The following is a 19,040-nucleotide window of genomic DNA, read 5'->3' as shown; positions in this document are numbered from 1 at the left end:
ATGTCATGTTTCTACAGATTAATTGCAAGTAATTATTAACTTTGGCACGAAAATAACATTAAGTCTTATCTTTATCTTAAAACAAGGTTAGGTTATTAGATAAAAAGTTCCAAAGTTCCATCAAGTTTTTGTCATGGTAAACAAAAACAATTACTTGGCAAACATTTCATATCTTGTTTGAATTAAAAGTTTCCTGTATCAGAGTTCTAAAGCATATGGGTAATGTGAATTTATATGTTTTCTTAGGATTTTAATTCCGTTTACAAATTTTTTTTTATTTTTTTTGTTTTTAAATTTTCAAATGGTGACTCATATTTGCAAATGTTTTATGCACTTTTATGGAAATTTGCTTTATTGAGAAACATAGTTTAAAAACTATAAAATAATTACTAATTTAAAAATCAGATAAACGTAAAGTTACCCACTTCTGATTTTCTTATCAATCAAATTTATGAACTGTGATTTAAGATGTGGAAATTATTAAATTTCAAATGCTTAAAAATCTGCCCAAATTTTATCAAAACAGGAAAGCCACCGTGCTGGACATTTCTGATTGCAAAGCAATTGGAACTACTTGAAATCGATTAAAATCAAATGTGATTTTATTTTCCTGATAAACAAAAACGAATTTTAAAAAAGAAAGCAAAAAGGATATTTTTGATGTCTGCAGACTATTTTTAAAACACCGGTGAACCGGCTTGGAAAGTCTTTTTTTATCCTATGGCGTGACTTTCGGATTTGATTTGTTATATCAACAGGATTTTGCAATAAACAACTTGTTGGTTTGTTTTAAAGTATGTCAATTTCTTCGATTGATTACCTTGTCGAGATGTCAATCCTTGGTTGACCGTAAGTATGTCATTACTTTGGGAGAAATCCACTTTTACTTTCTCTTAAGTCCACAGGTTATTCCAACGTTGTATCAACAAACCTCTTTAACCAACAAACATGCATACCCAATATAACTTTCACAAGAAATATTAGGTGTGGTATGTAAAGGGTTGGAGGACACTTATAGAATACAAGTGTGGGACTAACTCAATGTTATGGGTCATGAAAGGTGCTGGGGTTATAACGGGAAATGGACATACGTGCTTTTGTTAGTTATCCGTGCGTTTACTTAACAAGTCATGGAAAGGTTTTCCCGGTACATTCTAACCACGAAAAGATATTTCAAGTCAAAAACTTTCAACCACGACAACCTAATACCAACCACCGGCATCACATATGACCTCAAGATGTTTGTTTTAAGTGCACTTTTCTTAAGAATCAAACTGAAAGGGTCTTTTCCCCAATGTTTTTAACTTTCCCAGATTTCCAATCAATTTTCGTGACTTTAATTGTATTTGTTTGGGTTTTACGCTTTGCTAAAATCTTGTTAAAAATCTATGTTGTCAATACATTACAAGCATGATCAAGTCATCATCGTGGAAAATTTACTAAAGATTATTTTCCCAAATTAGAACGAGTCTTACAAGACGTGACGTTGTAGAATTTAAACGTTATAATTAGATGAGAAAATATAATTAGACGAAGTTGCTTTATTGAGAATAATTCAATTTATTGAATATTCAATTAAACTGAATATGCCAAGGGCTTGTCATACACGATTTTTTTAAATTTTTTGCCAATTAAAATCTCATGATTGAGATTGATGTCCATTTACAATAGGATAATTTTTGACTCATGTTTGCACACGTTATCAGTTTTTAAATTGCTCACAAAACCTGTAAAAAAATAACTAAAAACTCAAGCTTCTGGATTGATCCTTTTTGGCTTGAGTTGTACGATTCGTGCGAAGCAGGATGTACGATGACGTCATTTGAAGTAGTGACGTCAAATGCAAGTTACTAATTTAAACATAGTTAGGGGAAGAATTCCCCTTTTTCCATGGAGCCATGTCAAAAACACGTTTTATTTGTTCGGAATGTAATCAAAAACTCGGATGCCTATCCCTTATTGTACATAAAAATCCACAATCACATATCCTGTATGCAATGCGATCTGGCAAACTGTAAACAAAATTGCATCGTGTTAAGCCCGATTTAGATTTAATGTGGATCTTATTTACGCAAGAGTAACTTTGCTACTTGACTTTATAACCCTGCTGACGTCACAACTTTGGGGATTTGCGCGGCCATAATCAGCTGGCTGTTTAGGTGCCTACTACACAAACAAGCTTGGATAATTTTGGGTTTGACAGGTTTAAATATAATTGAAAAACGATGTGAGATCGAAATGTTTTGCCTTTAAATGGCCAGGAATCTAGTACCATTAGTTGATTCATATTTAAGCCGCGGTTTTTTGAATTGTTTCGACCCCAAAATAAGGTCTCAAGAGGCAAATTTACGTCACCAAGAAATGCACTTGGAAAACAAGTGGTTGATAAACGAGCTTGGCTGTTAAAACAAAAATGTATTCTAAAAGTTTGCTCTATTTAGGTTATCTGAATAAGGATTCCAAAACTATTTGATAGAGTTAAGAGTGGTATTTGTACGTGCTTAGAATGCCTTTGGAGAATACATTTTGCAAAACCAAATCCCTATATGGATATTGTGTTTACCATTTATAATGTAAGTAAATACATGATTTATAACTAAACATTTTACAAGATAACTTGGTATTAGGTTTATTTTTTAAAAAATTACAAGTCTTATCTGTATTATTATATCATTTATTCGTATTTCCTTGAATAATGTAAGATAAGCGCCTGAGGTCCAAAGGTACAACCACGTGATTTCATATTACAATTTTTTTAGTAAAATCTTTTGTGCTACCACACTTTAAAAATAAATTTAATGTTTAAATAAGGTAAATCATAGAATTTCCGGGTATTTTAGGCCTTTATTATATTCATTGTGTTTTAGTGAATTAATATTCATTATACTGGGATTGTATAAACATCATGTGATTTTTGGGCTTAATTGCAACGTAAGAATGACTTGCGTAATCTTTATCTTAAGGTTATTATGTAATAATTGATTTAAGGACCTTTCTTTAATATTTTTTAATGCTTTGAAATTTTCTTATTTAAAATAAACGTCATCACCGAGATCAAAAATTTACTAACATTTCTGTCAGGGTGATTTATTGTCCTAAAAATATGTGGAATATTCTAAAATCACATAAATATCTTTCCGCGTAGCATCTTTGGTTACGTACATCCTAAATGCGTACCAAAAAAAGAAGAATGTGTAAGCAAGTACTACTATCCACGTGACGTTTTGACATTTAGTTACATTAACTTAGGGTAATAGCACAGTTATTCGGTAACCCACAATTACCTTAAAACCGTACATGGAAGTCAGATTAACTGAAAAAGTCAAATCCATCACGAATCGGGAAGGAGAATTAAAAACACGGAAAAAATTGCTAAACAATTTCTCCTATAAAACAAATATTTTTTCCACGCTACAGTGAGTAAAAATTATAAATAAAATCGTCTATCGGGAATTATCATACCCCAGGGGATAACTTAAAGTTCATGTGGGCAATTTCGGAAGATTTGCGACGTGGGCACGTAAAACAACGTAAGATTTACGTTACGTAGAAACGTAACTTACGTAATGCTCGGCCAATGCTGTTTAACGATAATTAATAGGGAGAAATTGGTGGTTTATTTGTGCGTAAGGGTGTGTGCCTGTTTACATAATAGGCTTGTGAATATTAATGAAAAGCTAAGGTTATATTTAAAACTGAAACTAGTAATAAAAATGCCGTAGGATAATTTATTTTTATAGATTTTTAAACTGAAAAAAATTTAAAAAAAATTTTGGGCACACCTAATTTTGGGCACACAATTTTTTTTTCAGAAGCCTACACAATTAACTTGACGAATTCATAACATTATAGTCACCGGAACTTCGATGTAACATTTACATATACTATTACCATTACCGAAGCCTACCTGTTTGTTTTAGCTACTTGATTTCTTGCTTACTCGCAAACAACTATCTTGCAAGAAATACTTAAAAAGAAAATCACCCTGTTCTTAAAATAACTTGTTGTATAAGATAAACTGATACAAGATAAGATCGTGACTCAATTCGAAAGCCTGTTTGTAAAATTTAAAATATTTGGGGATTTTTTTAATAATTAAAATAAATTAAACCATAAATTAAAAATGTCTTGAAACTAAGTTTTTAGTTTTAAAACGTTACTAACGAAACAGCAGTTTCGGAAAACATGTTTGAAAACAATTTTCCCACCCTTCCTAATACATCATCAGAGTTAGTGTGATTCGTGTATTATACAAGACACGACAGGGCGTGACATCATGCTAATCTGACATATTCTCTTGTAGATTAAGGCATTAAAGGCTTAAATTCATTAAGTCATAATAATACATCAGCGATGTCGCAGTTCATTACTGCTGCATTGGAAATTTCAGGCAACTATTTTTCAAATTACAAGCCATAGAAATGATAATATCTTCGGAATTACAAGCTGGAGGTATTATAATAGTTCTCACCTGCCTTTGCATACCAAAGTCGTTAGACAAGTTACATTCTTTACGCAATCTCAGCATGTTTACCTTATCTTAAAACAACATTACACATCAATGGTTAACTTATGACGCAAAAACAATTAATTACAATTGATAATTCAAATATTAAACTTGATCTACAGCCTTCAAATGTTGTCCTTAAACGTTGCCATTTGTAATCCGTGACGTCAAAAATAAAATTACAAGGGCAAGGCATTTAATCTACATTGTATGAATCACTAAATTTGTCGATTAATTATAAAATTAAAAAACTAGTGGTGTGAGAAATTAATTTATGAGAAATTTTGTTTTTTTAAAGAATTTAAAAACATGTTGTTCTGTTTTGTGGTGGTTTAAACCACTTTAGTTAAAAATAAGAGATCACTTTGAGACCATTCGTACCGCTGCCCCACGCTATAATTGGATTAAACCGGACAGGAGAAATTTTATCTAAAAAAACATTTAAAAAAATTTTCTAAATAAAACAGCCTTCGTGCATCACCTTGTGTTAAAAAGTACCGCTTACCATAATGTGCACAATGCTTTAAATAAGTACAATGCCAACAATAATCACAATTTTCACCATCTCACAATAAAGACAATGTACACGATGTGCACAATGCCCACCATGGGTTTTTTAAAATACGGTGTAGAACTTGTAGTTTACGGTCCTCCGAAAAAAAACAAGGACCTTTAAAGTATAAGATAGGAAGACCGGAAAACTTACGAAAACATCTTGTATTAATTATCGCATTTATGAACTAATATTAACTGGTCTTTAGATATAGTGTGCATAGATTTGGGGTTAGGAATGTGTAAAAAAGGGAATTTTTGGTTTAAGGATCGTAAACGTAAGGAGTTTACCTATTTTAGAAGGGGTAACTTGCATGTAATCTTTTTATATAAAAACTTTTATGGTTACAGTTTTTTTTTTGGTTTTTTATTTTTGATTTTTCGCGCATTGATAAAAGTAAATAATAAATACGATATACAATTAATATTACAACAATGCGACGGGAAAAAATGACAAAATCTATTTAATGATTTAAAACATGCCAAAAGTATTAATGTTGGATTTCAAGTTTTTAACTGAAACCACCAGATCATCCACTTGGCCTCCCGGTCCATTACCGGGCATTCTGGACGATTACCGAGCATTCCGGGCCATTACCGGGCGTCCCGGACCATTACCGGGCATTCCGTGCCATTACGGGAGAGACCGAGCTTATTTTAGTAGGACCTAATATTAGCAACACTACGTATTGTATTTTTTGGAATAAATTTATATTAAATGTCTTCACATAGGTCCAGAAAACGTATCAGAACTGCTAAGAAAGCAGCTAGGCCCGAGCTTAAGGGTGAACAGGGCTGGAGTGGATTTGGTTATCAAGACTGGTTTGATGTTTCGCACGAATCAGTTAAAGACAATGTAGAAAGGATTGATTATTTAACAACAACGTGCGAAGAATTTGTACAAAAGTAAGTGAATATTTGCGAAGTTTTTTATCAAGAAAGTTTTCTACATAAGCCTAATATATAAATAAACATCTTATGTGGCATTTTTCTTTGTTTGTATAGCCTATCTTATATGTACAAAGTTAAAATATGAAGAAGTTTTAATGTGTAAAGAGCCTGATTTTGAATGGTTAATAAAATGGTAGCGTCAAAACAATTAATTGTATATATATATATATGTAGCAAAAAAAGTTAATTTATATTTAAATAAATAGTTATTAGAAGATGATTTGTATTAAACAGGTTAATTAAACATTTGTAATATTGGGTTGGCTTGCTAACCACACTTTTATTTCAAGGGTTTATCTAACTTAGGAAACTTTAAAATATTTCATGCAGATATGAGAAACCCTCAATTCCCGTTGTTATGTGTAATAGCCAACTTGATTGGCAAGCAAACTCTAAATGGAACCTAGAAAAACTCCGCAAGAAATATCGCAACCAAAAATTTAAATGTGGGGAGGACAATGACGGATATTCTGTTAAAATGAAGATGAAATATTATATCGATTACATGAAAACTACGAACGACGACAGCCCACTTTATATTTTCGACAGCAATTACGGCGAACATGCGAAAAGAAAACAACTGCTGGAAGATTTCCAAGTTCCAAAATATTTTAAAAATGACCTGTTTTGGTAAACATAAATACTTAATTGTGTCAACTCTCAATTCTCAATTTTTTTTCTTATCATAAACTTGCATATTTTAAATAATGTCTAAGGTGGGCAGGTGAGAAAAAGAGGCCCCCTTATAGGTGGTTTGTGATGGGACCCAAGTTGTCAGGGACAGGAATCCACATTGACCCACTCGGCACTTCAGCTTGGAATGCTTTAGTGGTCGGACATAAAAGATGGTGCTTGTTTCCCAATAAAGTTCCGAAAGATTTAATCAAAGTACGTCATTTTTTTAAGAATTTAAGTTTATTGGTAATTATTTTATGGGATTTTTTAAGAAAAATATCTTTAACTTCAAGGTAAAGAAAGCGGAGGGAGGTTTGCAGCAAGACGAAGCCATAACTTGGTTTAAAACCATTTACCCTCGAACCCAAACAAAAGATTGGCCCGAAGAGTACAGACCCCTGGAAATCCTACAAAAACCAGGTAATGGGGTAAACTAAAACTGTTTCTAGCAATTAGTAACAAATTTCGTTAAAAAAATAAATTTTATATTTTTTATGATACTTAATAACAAAATTAACTTTTATTTTAAGGTGAAACGGTATTTATTCCTGGAGGTTGGTGGCATTTAGTTTTAAACTTAGACACCACGATAGCTTGTACTCAAAACTTTGCCTCTGTCACAAACTTTCCAACAGTTTGGGCAAAAACTGTAAGAGGAAGACCCAAACTGTCAAGAAAATGGATAAGGTAATCTAATTCACTTTGTCTATAAATTTTTACAGATTTAGAAGTTTAATATTTTTTGATCTTAAAGAATTCTTCGAAAAGAAGAGCCTGACGTTGCTAAGCTCGCTGACTCGGTTTCCATGGAATCTTACGCAGCATCCGACTCCTCCAGTGACTCTTCATCCTCGTCAAGTGACTCCTCATCCTCAGATTCTTCAGATGAAGAGGACAAGAAAGTAAATCACCGGAAACGACAGCCACCAACAGAGGTCAATGGAGTGTTAGAAGGAGGGTGAGGTGGAATTAACTAATATCATCGTTTGCCTTTTTTTATTAATCTTTAAAACCAAATTTTTGTTTTAATTCTTAATCCAACAGGTTAATACATTAAAAAAAAATATTTTTTTCATCTAATTTCAAACAAACTAAGCAACTTTTAAAGGTGACATTGGTGGCTAAAATGCAGCTTATGCGGCTGCTTTTCCTAAATAAATAGACTATTTATACTAGGTAGGTATCATTGAATACTCTTTTAAGAATTGTCGTTAAGCAGTCTTATAAATTTGGCATATTTTTGCTAGCTTAACACATGATCATTTAACTTACAAAGTCTTTGCAGTCAACTAAACAACTTCTTTTGTTTATTGCTATTGAGTTTCTTCAAGTGGGGTTGCTGTGTTTTTTTTTTTAATTTTAACTTTTTTTTTGTATTTTTTTAAGTATTTTTAAATCGTGCATATATTTTTTATCTGGGATTTTATTGATTCATTTTTTAACTTGTTTTTTTTTATATTTTTATAGGGAGAAACGTGCTAGAATGAACCAAAAGGTTCTGTAACCATTTAAAACCTTTTTCCACAAGTTGTTATTTAATTTATTTGCCTTACAAGTTCATCATGTACTTATTGAACGCTTTAATATCAGGATTTGAATATTGAATCATGAATTTGCCTTTTACCAACCTTTGTAGCACATATTTGTTATTTAATAATCACTGCTTAAAAAAAACTGCAAGATAATTTTTTGCGCTTTGTGCTATTTTTAAATTTCAATTTGCTTGAGCAATATCTATAGCGAGCATTTTTATATCTCACTGCTTTTGTCTATCCTAAGAATAAAGAAAATTTTTTAACAAAAATTTTTTTTTATTTTAAATGAACATGAAAGAATAGGGGAAACAAAATTGATATAAAATTTTTGATGTTTCGACAAAAAAATTAATGAAAATTATAAAAAAGCTTCGATACTTTTGTATATACTTGAAAACCTTTCAAAATATTGTTTTTATGTTTTAGGTTTGTTAAAGAAATTCAAAATTGAAGGTTGTTTTCCTTTTAAACCACTCGCTTTTGCTTTGCAAAAATATTTTGAAGATTTCCCAGTGCTTTGCTTACGGGATACAGTTCTACTTAGTCCCAAAGTTTTTTTAATTGGTTTTGGTTCTTCATCTGAAATACATATAATATCATCAGGTTTCTGTTGGTTTTTGATATTTAAATCGATATTTTGTAAAGGTTTTGGAGAAGAAATATTATCTAAGATGGCTATACCTTCGTCGCTATGTAAAGATGTATTAGAATCATCTTTTAATTTATCATCAGTATCTGAGACATTATCGAAATCAATTTCTTTATCATCTTCCTTGTCAAAAAGATCAGTAATTTCGTCATGTGATTGTGTTTCCTTTTTCAGTATCGGAGACTCTATTAAGCGGTTTTTGTGATCTGATATGGGGGATAAACTACAGTTGAATTGATCTGGGCTATCTGGTAAGGACTTTTTCTTTTTAGGTGTGAACAAGCTTGGAGTTTCACCTACTTTTCTTTTAAGCTGATGTTTTTTCGCGAATGGATTTTCGGAGAAACTTCGATTCCTTGAATGTTTAGAACTGCTTTCTGTTTCTTCTTTTATTAAGTCATCGATTTCAACTAAAATTTCATCTAATTTTTTATCCTTTAAGGACTTTATTTGTTCCTCCTTATTGTCTGGAATTGGTAATAAGATCGGTTTTTGCAATTGTTTTTTAGAAAAAAATCGACTTTTCAATGTTACTCTCTCGGGTTTTTCCTTTTTCTTTTTCGTATAAGAATTCAATAGTTCATCATCACTTCCCGAATTTTGCAGTTTGACTGCATTTTCAGGTTTATTAACAGTTTTTGTCTCTTCATTACATGAAGTATTTTTCTCTACTAAAGCTTTTAAAACCTCTTCAGGAGAATAAGAAGTTTTTGTCTCTGAAGATTTTTTAAGATGTCTGGGTAATAAATGAGTTTTTTTTGAAGTTTTATTCAATTTTTGAGGTATTGGTTTTTCAACAAACTCCTCATTTTGAGATAATGAATTCGAAATTAAATTCAATTTATCAGTTTTCCAAATACTTTTTGATTGTTTGTCAGGTCGAAGAGTTAAAAGCCATTGGTCTACATTGAAATGTGCAATTTTTTTAAGGTTATTAACATTAATATTTCCAATAGATATTTGAAATGCTTCAAGATCTGATTTAACATGACCAGCAAACTCGAGATCACTTGCATTAAGGTTTGAGGGATATTCATTTAACGGTATTAATTTTCTGTCCCGTGGATCAAAAACTAATTGATACAAGAAAGTTTGATCAGCTTTTTCGAACTCTGCACCATAGCTGGGATCAACTGGTGCCAATCCTTTGATATATTGATGTAGTTTTCTAGCAACCTGATATGAATCTTTACTCTTTGACAATTTTAAAGCTTTACAGGCCTTTGTAAGACCAACGCCTTTTATACTTGGCAAATAATCGCATCCTGACAAAATGCACATATGTCGAAACAGATCGGGTGTAAAACCAACTAAATGTTTAACCCTTCCTAGGTTTGCTAGTACCACTTCACGACCACGTCCGTTTAAATCCAGTTTAAAAATCACTTGCTTGCAGCCAAAGCACAGCAAATCAGAATCCTCCGTAATTATTGCTTGGACAATATCGTGTTTCGAGAAATAGGCCAATTGTGAATCAGCTTCATAAGGAGCAACAATGCAATCGATCCCCATCTCTCTTGCCATTGTCATCACTTCAAGCGCCATTTCCGATGTAACACTCACACATTTTGTAAAGTAAGTTCTTGCTAAGCTGGTTTGTCCTTCACGAAGCAACTGTCGACCTGTAGCGAGATTTACACGTCGTCTTTCTGCCCTCTCGTCTTCAACTCTCTGCTTCGAGGGCAGACGACAACCGTCAAAAACCAAAATCGGTTTCACGTTGAAACTAACCAAAAGTTTGACATATTTTTTACAATAGTTAACATACATGTCCGTTTTTTCACCCTTGGCGAGTTTGTCGGCGCATGCAAACGCACCACGATGTATCCAACAATATGTATCCACTGCAATCGTCTGTCCCGAATATTTGCTGATGTGGATATTGTCGGTAGCATCTTCTACAAAGGGCAACAAGCCAGTTATTCCCATTATGTTAAGCCTAATTTTCAAATTAATGCATAGCTTTATTTTCAGTAAAATACGTCTGTACGTCTAAACAACAAATTTGAAAGTAAAAAAAGGTCAAAAATAACAAAGTAATTATCTTTTAACCGTATTTTTCCTTACAGCACTACAAAAATAACAAATATTTGTTAATTGGGGCACATTTAAGGTTAATGCTGGGTGAAAAAAATAGGTGAAACCCCTTAGATTTGGCGGGAAAAAATGACTTTATTTCTGGCACTGGCTTTACAGATGGCACAATTTTATTGATTTTGGCACAAATTAAAAACTATATAGATATTTGTTTTTGCGTAAAAAAATATATTTGATTTAATGTTAAACACGTTTTTTAAACACAGATTACGGTATTCTTTTAGTTTTGGCTTTTTTTGACGTAGTATTAAAAAGTTTTTAGATTAAATTCGTATCGTATTTTCTTACATTAAATACTCTATTTACATAAAAACTAAAACAGTTTAATACCTCCTTTATAATAAACCCAATTATTGTAAATTACAGTCTTTACGAATTGCGTTAAGTTACACGAAAAAGTGATACGAAAATAAACAGTTTATCGTTATGCGGTGGTTGACTTTTGGCGATGTTTCTTGCGCAATAAAAGTATTTTGCGAAGTTAACAAGGATTTACAGGTTTTATCGAACAAAACTGGGTTTGGTTTAAACGTGTAAAGAAAAGAAAAGATAGTTGAAGTTTGTTTTTATCAGGTAAAGCTTGTCTAGAGCAACTCCCACTGAAATATAATAGTGGTATTCTTAAAACAGCTTATTTTTCTGCTTAACAAACCTACGCTACTTTAAGGTTGACCGCACATTGCAAAACAACGTCTTGCTAGAGTAAATACAATCCTAATTTAGAATAAATAAGACTTTAGTTAAGAAAATAAGCCTTTCATTGATGTTCGAGTTAGGGCTTGAGTATTTTGTTTAAAGATTAAGAATTAAGATTAAATCAAACTAGATTAGTTTTAATATTGACTTAGACTTTATTTGTACAAAATGTAAATAAGTCAGTGAGTACTATTAAATGACATATTAGACTGATAAATTTAAATTAAAAAAAAGTAATTAATTATTAATATTATTCAAAGTTATTGCCTTAAACGTAAACAAATAAACAAAAACCCCCTAGGTCGTTACTTCGCGTAGGCACGTGGCAAGAGCGTTTTTCTACAAGGAAAAGCAAATTCCAACGTTTTTTGCCTAAACTGAGAGACAGGCGGGCATTTTTACGCCGCTGGTTAGCTTATCTTGTGTTTGTGCTTTACTCTATTTACACGTGGTTTTATAGTTGTCTAAGATATTTGCTTTAGACACTTGACCTTAAAGGACTTTTGAATAAATTGTTTGCGTAGCATTGCGATTTAGATAATTTCACTTAAAGATTAAACACGGCTTAGTCAGCTAGTAAAACTTGGCAAGAGTGCTATATTTACTATTAAGTAAAAATAGGTAACTTTAATTCTCTGAAAGCATTTGTAAAGCTTAAACAATTGTGAATAATATATAGATAGTTTGTAAAGTTTTAGCTAAACCTGAAAAAGAATGTAAGATATAATAAAATCCATAGGCTTAAATAAATAAACCATGCAGTTAAATACGTTGTTGTGTTGTTTGGTATTTCTGTATAGTCAACAAACTAAAGCATCTTCAAATACACAAGGTAAATATCAAGTTTTATATTTTATGTAAATTTTAATGTTAAATGTATATATTTTTTTAGGAACAATGCAAAAATAATCTTATTTTAAATTTTAAATTTTGTTGTTGTTTTTTGAAGGCATTGACTTGTTTGATAATATACAAGAACAAAATAATGTTATTTATGAAAAAAATCGATGGAATTGGAAGAAAAATTCTGGGTCTCTTGTTGTAGAAGAAAGTGTACAGCATCAAGTTATTAATGGTAAAACTTTGAACATTTAGTAATGTTAAAACTGTAAATTTTTAAAAGAAAAATAATGTATGTTTATGTTATAAATAAATGTTATTGTTTTTTTTTAAATTTTAGATATAAAGAACTCACTATCGATTGAGCTTAAGTTAAAGCCAAGTAAAAAGAGAACTGTGTCAATTTTTCGAGCAAAACAATTAAATGCATATAATCGAAAACCTATATTAGACATTCAGCTTGACCCTATAACACCAAGCATAAATTTAAACTACATAACAACCAACAATAAAGACCAAAGTGTTAGTTTTAACTGGGATGGTAAATTCCTAAAAAAATGGTTTACATTTGTAATTTCAATAAGGAATAACAATAACGGGACAGCAACTTTGTCGTTTTGGGGCGATGGTTCTGATTTACAAGTTGTGCTAGTTCACACCGGAGTATATTTATCCTTTCCATTGGATACAACTTTTTTTATTGGGGGAAGAGAAAATACAGGAATGCATTCATTTACAGTAAGTAATAAAAATTTTATCCTGGAGTAGCATTAAGGGTCTTTTTTATATTTTTAATTTAAAAACTTTAGCTTGTAAAGAACTTACAATATTCCAAAATATATCTAAATAGAAGGTTTGTAATGTTTGTATAACATTTTATTTCTTAATTTTGTTTAAAAAATGTTTTAATAGGGAAGTATACAGCATGGACTTATTTATATTCCAAGCATTTCACCTTCAAAAGGTAAAATCTAATACTTTCATATTAATTTTATATATACCACATAACTTTATTGGAAAAAATTTTTTTTTTAATATTGGCTTTTGTAGTAAAGTTACATGTAGTCTTAGCAAACATTTAAATGTTTAACACACACTTAGCTGTGATGATTATTTAGCCTACTTATTTGACACAAAAAAAATGAAAAGCATATTTTTAGTTTTGTCAACAATATATAAGTATAGCTTTAATATATAATTGAATATTTAATAACCAACTTTATATTAGGTTGTGTTTGATTTAGGATTTTTTATGTGAGAAGGCAATTGTTTATTTATGGCCTTTACACTTGAATGCACTTCTTTGTGTGTGGTTATTTACACTAGCTTTATTGGCTTAATATGATTTACCTTGTTACCTTAGGGCATAAAATTGCAGGCAATCGATCTTAATCTTCCAAGTGTTGCGATGTTTATTTTACTGTTTCCTGTCCACTTAAAAAATTATAATCTCATTTAATTCTATTTAGGAAATGTATTTTTTTAAATTAAAAAATAATATTTTTTGGTTTTAATGTTTGATTTTTGTGTGTATTAATTATTTGTTAAAATACTAAATAAGTTACAACATTGATATATACAAACATTATGTAACTAGGTAATTAATTCAAAGTCATGCCTAATTTAACCAAATTTCCAGTTAACAAGGAACTATTGTAACTGTTACACAGTGATTAGCTTTACAAATTGACCTATTAACTCGAGATGGGTAGCAATTACAGCTTGTTTATTACACAAAGATTTCTTATCTTGATTTAATTCACAGACAACACACAATTACTTGCCCAGAAAAAGCGATCAGCAAATAGGAAACCATCATCAAAGTCGAAAAGAAGAACGACTTCACGCCACAGTGCCGATTCAAGGTAACAATGGGCCTATTATGATGTCATAGGTGGTTAAAATGACAGGCCGGTTTGCCATTGTGGTTTGCCTACTTAAGATTAATACACACTTAATGGTTATCAATTGATTTGCTGTTTGTTTTGAAAAATGTTAAAAAAAATTTTTGTTATATTTTTTTTGCTAATTTTTTAACATACTTTTTGTTATAGGACTTTAACAGAAATGGAGGAAAACTTGTCTTTGTGTCGCCAGGAGATTATAGACACTCAAACTTCACTTAAAATACTACAAAAATCCTATGTAAATATTAACACATATAGTTGTTTGAAATAAAATTAATATTGATACTGTGACTTTTCTTATTAAATAAATACTCACATTATTTTCCTTTGGTATTTAAAAAAAAGAATTATAACTACCGTTTTTATATATCTAACATATTTTTCTTTATTACTTTTATATTTATAGGACCTTATGGAGAAAAGGGTAGCTGCACTGGAAAGATGTGATTGCAATACTCAACATTGCTTAGAATCTAACATTGTTTATTTACACAATCAAATATGGAATATAACTGAATGTGAAACATGTAAATGCAGCAATAAAGTAATTACATGCACCAATACATGCCAGGGTAAGTCATTAATTTATATGAATTCAGTTAAATAAATTGTATCAGAATTGTTTTAAAATTTTTTTCAAAGTGAAACTCAATTTTATTTCTAATATTTAAACAGCAATAAACTTAATTGCTTTAAATTGTTTTTCTTTTAAAACACCTGTAGGTTCTTATCTTACCACAGTTGTTTTAAACAATTATTTTTGAAGGCTCATTTAATTTACTGATAATTTATAATAATTAGCAAACCAAGTGTAAATATGCGTCGTTATTATTAATTTCGTGGCAGGTTCTTGTACTTCTTCACCATGTTATAATAATGGTATATGTGAAGAAAGTGAAGAAGGTTTTACATGCAGGTAAATTAAAAGTTACAGAATTTTTAACTAAGATAATCTATCCATTTTATCTTTACATTGTTTTCTTAATTTATTTCTCAATACCTTGTTTATTAAGATTTAGCTAATGCTAAATTTATCTTCAGTTATCTTTATATATATTTTTGTTTTCACGTAGTTGTCCTGCTGGCTTCACCGGTAGTTTATGTGAAACCGTAGATTATTGCCACGCAAATTTATGTTCCAATGGTGGCCTTTGCGTTAACGGAGAATCGGGTTATAGGTGTGATTGTAATGGGGGATATGTCGGCCAACATTGTGAGACTTTGGATTGGTGCTCAAACAACCAGTGTCAAAATCATGGACAATGCGTCAGTGAACGAAATGTGAGTTATTCACATGGCCTTTTAAAACCAAGTTGTTTTATTAAGTGTATGTAGTGATCACAACACTTAGTCTATGCTACATGACGTGATGAGTAAGGCGCTATAAACGGTATAAACTCCTGCTGACCCAATTCTTAATAAGCAGTTTAATTATTGGTCAATTATAATTTATATTATCCCAAATTGCCAAAGGCAATTCGTGACTGGGTCAGGGTAAATAATGTTAGTCTATGTTTAGGTCGTGAAGTCGACCTTACCACATCGTGGATAAATAAACATAAAAATAAACTTGTATAAATTCGCACATTTGTTTTTCAGGGTTATAGATGTAGATGCAGATCAGGTTACCGCGGCGATAATTGCGAATATTCTGACTTGTGTGGACCATTGTCTTGCAACAGACAAGGAATTTGTGTTAAGTCCAGTGTGGATTTAACTTACAAATGTGAGTGTATTCCAGGTTATAGCGGTAATGAATGTGAAATAAGTGACCACTGTCCGCCTGGGAGATGTTTAAATAGGGGAATTTGCAGCACCTTAAATAACGTAAGTAATTTTGAAGTTAAAAATGGTTAATGTACTTCACGTCTTAACAAAACATTAGGTACGTAAAGTGAGCTAAGAATTTGTAGAAGGCCGTAAAATAAAAGATTTCTTTAAAGCATAAAGTTTGTATTTGTACTTGTGAAAGCTTGCAAAAATTTTTTATAGTGTTATTTGTATAGCAACTTTAAATGTTACTGAATTACACTTATAAAGTATAATAAAATGGTAAGTAAATATTAAAGGATTTTTCTAAATCTTAGGCTTACCATTGCGAATGTGTGAATGGTTTTATTGGAGAGCGTTGTGAAAGTGAAGATTACTGTTTCACTGAACCTTGTATGAATGGCGGAGTTTGCACCAATACTGAAACGGGTTTTAGTTGTGATTGTACAGCTTTATATCATGGTTTGTTGTGTTATATTAATGTTGATTAAATAGTTTAACAAGTTGAAAAAATAAAATAATTTAACATGTTTATAAAAAACATAAATGTTATATTATTGTTGATTAAATAATTTAACAAGGTGATAAAATAACTGGCGACATAATGTAGTGGTCAAAACACTTGCTTTTACTACATGGGTCCTTGGTTCGATTCTAACTGCTCTTATGCTATTGTACCCTTGGGTAAGGCGCTATAAACGGTATGAATTCCTGCTAAGCAGCTTATAAATATTTAGCAACTATTAATATTCCAAACTGCCTAAAGCAACTCGGGACTGGGTCAGGGTAAATGGTGTCACTCTATGTTTAGGTCGTGAAGTCGATCATTCCACACCGAGTATAAATAAATATAAAAATTGTCTTTCTTGATAAAATGTTTTAATGAAATTGTGAAATAGGTCGATATTGTGAAAACTACGATGTATGTCACTCTTCACCTTGTCTTAATAATGGTCAGTGCGTACAAGGTTCAAACAACCAATTTTTATGCAACTGCCGACCACCATACACTGGTGTTAGGTGTGAAAATTCAGATCTGTGCGCTAGTAGGCCATGTCTGAATGGAGGTACATGTGAGAACCAGGGTAGTGCTTTTGTTTGTAGGTAAGTAAAGGCCAATTCTTTGACTTAGGTTAAAAACAGTGCTTCAATTGCCATTGTTTGTCAATTTAATTTAAAGAATAATGTCAAGTTTAGTAATGATTTAGTAATAAAGTTTGGTAATGATCAAGTTTGGTAATGAAGTTATCGGTTTTGATCTATCAAATTCAAATATGAAAATGTCCGTGTTTTAAATTAAAAATACAGATGTTCTCGAATGTATTTTGGTCCTCGTTGCGAATCTTTAGATTATTGCCGAGCATTGCCTTGCCAAAACTCTGCTACTTGTTTGAATCGACCATTTAATGCACAGGTAATATATATTTAAACTAATCGAATTTCGCAAAAAAACTTGGTTTTACAAAGTATTTTGTTTTTTTAGCAACCGTTTACATGCGAATGTAGTAACGGGTATACTGGAGACTTGTGTGAAATTAGAGATCTGTGCACACCAAACCCATGTTACAATTCTGCTGTTTGCTCTATGTCAGGTAGACTCAAAATAATGCAAGCATTTGAAATTATTTATTACATATCCTAGCGTTTTTCTACTTCTGGCCATATCAAGTTGGTTTTTAAAGTCTAAGTGGTGTACGTCACTACAAAAAATTTTTAAGACAAATATTGCTATTTAATGTTTAACGGACCATACTATCTTTATTTCCTGACCCAGGTTCAAATTACCAGTGCACCTGTAGGCCACCATATACGGGTGACCGCTGCGAGGTTTACAACTATTGTTCATCCAACCCTTGCTTAAATAACGGACTCTGCTTGAACGAGGCAAATGGGTTTTATTGTAGATGTAAGCCGAGTTTTGTCGGGGACAGATGTGAATCACAACATCCTTGCAGGTTTGAGTTAAACTTGAGGTTGTGGGTTTGATACTTGCCGTTAGCATTTACAGACTAATGGTTGATTATAATTGGCAATTTCTGTAGCAAATTTTATATATTTCTACACATTATTCTGTTTTTATCTTTATATTTTTCATGCATATTTTTTTAGGAGGCACCCCTGTATGAATGGGGGAAGATGCAGTAGTCTACATCATGGTTCATACAAGTGTACTTGTCCACCTACTCACTATGGAAGTAATTGCGAGAACTTTAACTATTGTTTTATAAATCCTTGCGAAAATGGTGGAAATTGTGTCAACCAATTGTCAGGTAAACGCTTTATTATAAAAATTAAAATAAATACGGAAAAAATAAATTGTTTCTGTAAGACTTGAGTTGTTTAAACTTGTTCAATATTGAAAATGCAATTTTCTTCTGCAGGTTATACTTGCGAATGCCTTGAAGGATTTTTGGGTCAAAATTGCTCTTTATCACAAGCTTGTGGTGGAGATTCTTGTCTTAATGGAGGAGAATGTGATGATAATAGTGGAAACTCTACTTGCAGGTTTAGAAAAAAATATAAAGTGAATATAAAAGCAAAAGTTGATAAGCAACTTGATTCGGGCTTAAAGATATTTAAAAAAAAACTGTAAATTTTAGATGCCCAGACACTCATGTTGGACCTAGGTGTCAATTTAAATGCAACATCTGCACTTACCTGCCTGATAGTGGAACGATTTGCACAAGAAATCAAAGGCCAGTGCAACGGTGGTACTTTAACAAGTTTACGCAGACATGCAAGCAATTTATGTTCACTGGTAAGTCTTAAATTGTGCATGCCAGTATGTAGATTTTTTGTATAGTTTTTATTTGTAGAAATAGTTTTTATTTGTTGGGGCACTGTCAAATGTTGTACGTGTT

General features: G+C 31.4%; 3 protein-coding genes across 4 annotated transcripts in view; 2 read left to right on the top strand and 1 right to left on the bottom strand.

The window, feature by feature from the left end:
• The first annotated feature begins 5,710 nt into the window (after positions 1-5,710).
• Positions 5,711-8,583, top strand: LOC145758880 (bifunctional arginine demethylase and lysyl-hydroxylase JMJD6-like). 2 transcript variants are annotated; one of them, XM_082572566.1, is made up of 7 exons: positions 5,711-5,965; positions 6,341-6,640; positions 6,727-6,898; positions 6,979-7,105; positions 7,216-7,372; positions 7,440-7,620; positions 8,153-8,583. In XM_082572566.1, exons 1-7 carry the CDS (start codon positions 5,778-5,780, stop codon positions 8,165-8,167), a joined length of 1,140 nt encoding a protein of 379 aa, XP_082428692.1. In that variant the 5' UTR covers positions 5,711-5,777; the 3' UTR covers positions 8,168-8,583. The 2 variants fall into 2 exon arrangements, with proteins under 2 accessions (XP_082428692.1, XP_082428691.1); XM_082572565.1 differs by having other exon boundaries at positions 7,440-7,643.
• A 52-nt stretch (positions 8,584-8,635) lies between these two features.
• On the bottom strand, positions 8,636-10,798 carry LOC145759700 (uncharacterized). The gene has a single exon (XM_082573550.1). The coding sequence runs from the start codon at positions 10,796-10,798 to the stop codon at positions 8,636-8,638; it is 2,163 nt and encodes a 720-aa protein (XP_082429676.1).
• A 1,558-nt stretch (positions 10,799-12,356) lies between these two features.
• LOC145758872 (uncharacterized) overlaps positions 12,357-19,040 on the top strand; it is a 28,024-nt gene continuing 21,340 nt past the window's right edge. The window contains exons 1-18 of the mRNA XM_082572550.1: positions 12,357-12,494; positions 12,612-12,737; positions 12,843-13,240; positions 13,415-13,466; positions 14,268-14,367; positions 14,557-14,647; positions 14,816-14,981; positions 15,256-15,325; positions 15,483-15,690; positions 16,009-16,236; positions 16,497-16,641; positions 17,079-17,283; positions 17,488-17,593; positions 17,663-17,771; positions 17,954-18,134; positions 18,289-18,449; positions 18,561-18,684; positions 18,780-18,937. Coding sequence (XP_082428676.1) covers positions 12,419-12,494; positions 12,612-12,737; positions 12,843-13,240; positions 13,415-13,466; positions 14,268-14,367; positions 14,557-14,647; positions 14,816-14,981; positions 15,256-15,325; positions 15,483-15,690; positions 16,009-16,236; positions 16,497-16,641; positions 17,079-17,283; positions 17,488-17,593; positions 17,663-17,771; positions 17,954-18,134; positions 18,289-18,449; positions 18,561-18,684; positions 18,780-18,937 — 2,704 coding nt within the window. The 5' untranslated portion in view covers positions 12,357-12,418. The remainder of the gene's footprint in view (positions 12,495-12,611; positions 12,738-12,842; positions 13,241-13,414; positions 13,467-14,267; positions 14,368-14,556; positions 14,648-14,815; positions 14,982-15,255; positions 15,326-15,482; positions 15,691-16,008; positions 16,237-16,496; positions 16,642-17,078; positions 17,284-17,487; positions 17,594-17,662; positions 17,772-17,953; positions 18,135-18,288; positions 18,450-18,560; positions 18,685-18,779; positions 18,938-19,040) is intronic.

The sequence above is a fragment of the Corella eumyota genome, chromosome 7 (assembly GCF_963082875.1).
Source record: "Corella eumyota chromosome 7, kaCorEumy4.1, whole genome shotgun sequence".
Classification (NCBI taxonomy): domain Eukaryota; kingdom Metazoa; phylum Chordata; class Ascidiacea; order Phlebobranchia; family Corellidae; genus Corella; species Corella eumyota.
The sequence above is the reverse complement of the archived record's forward strand: the minus strand, read 5'-3'. Positions and strand labels throughout refer to the sequence as shown.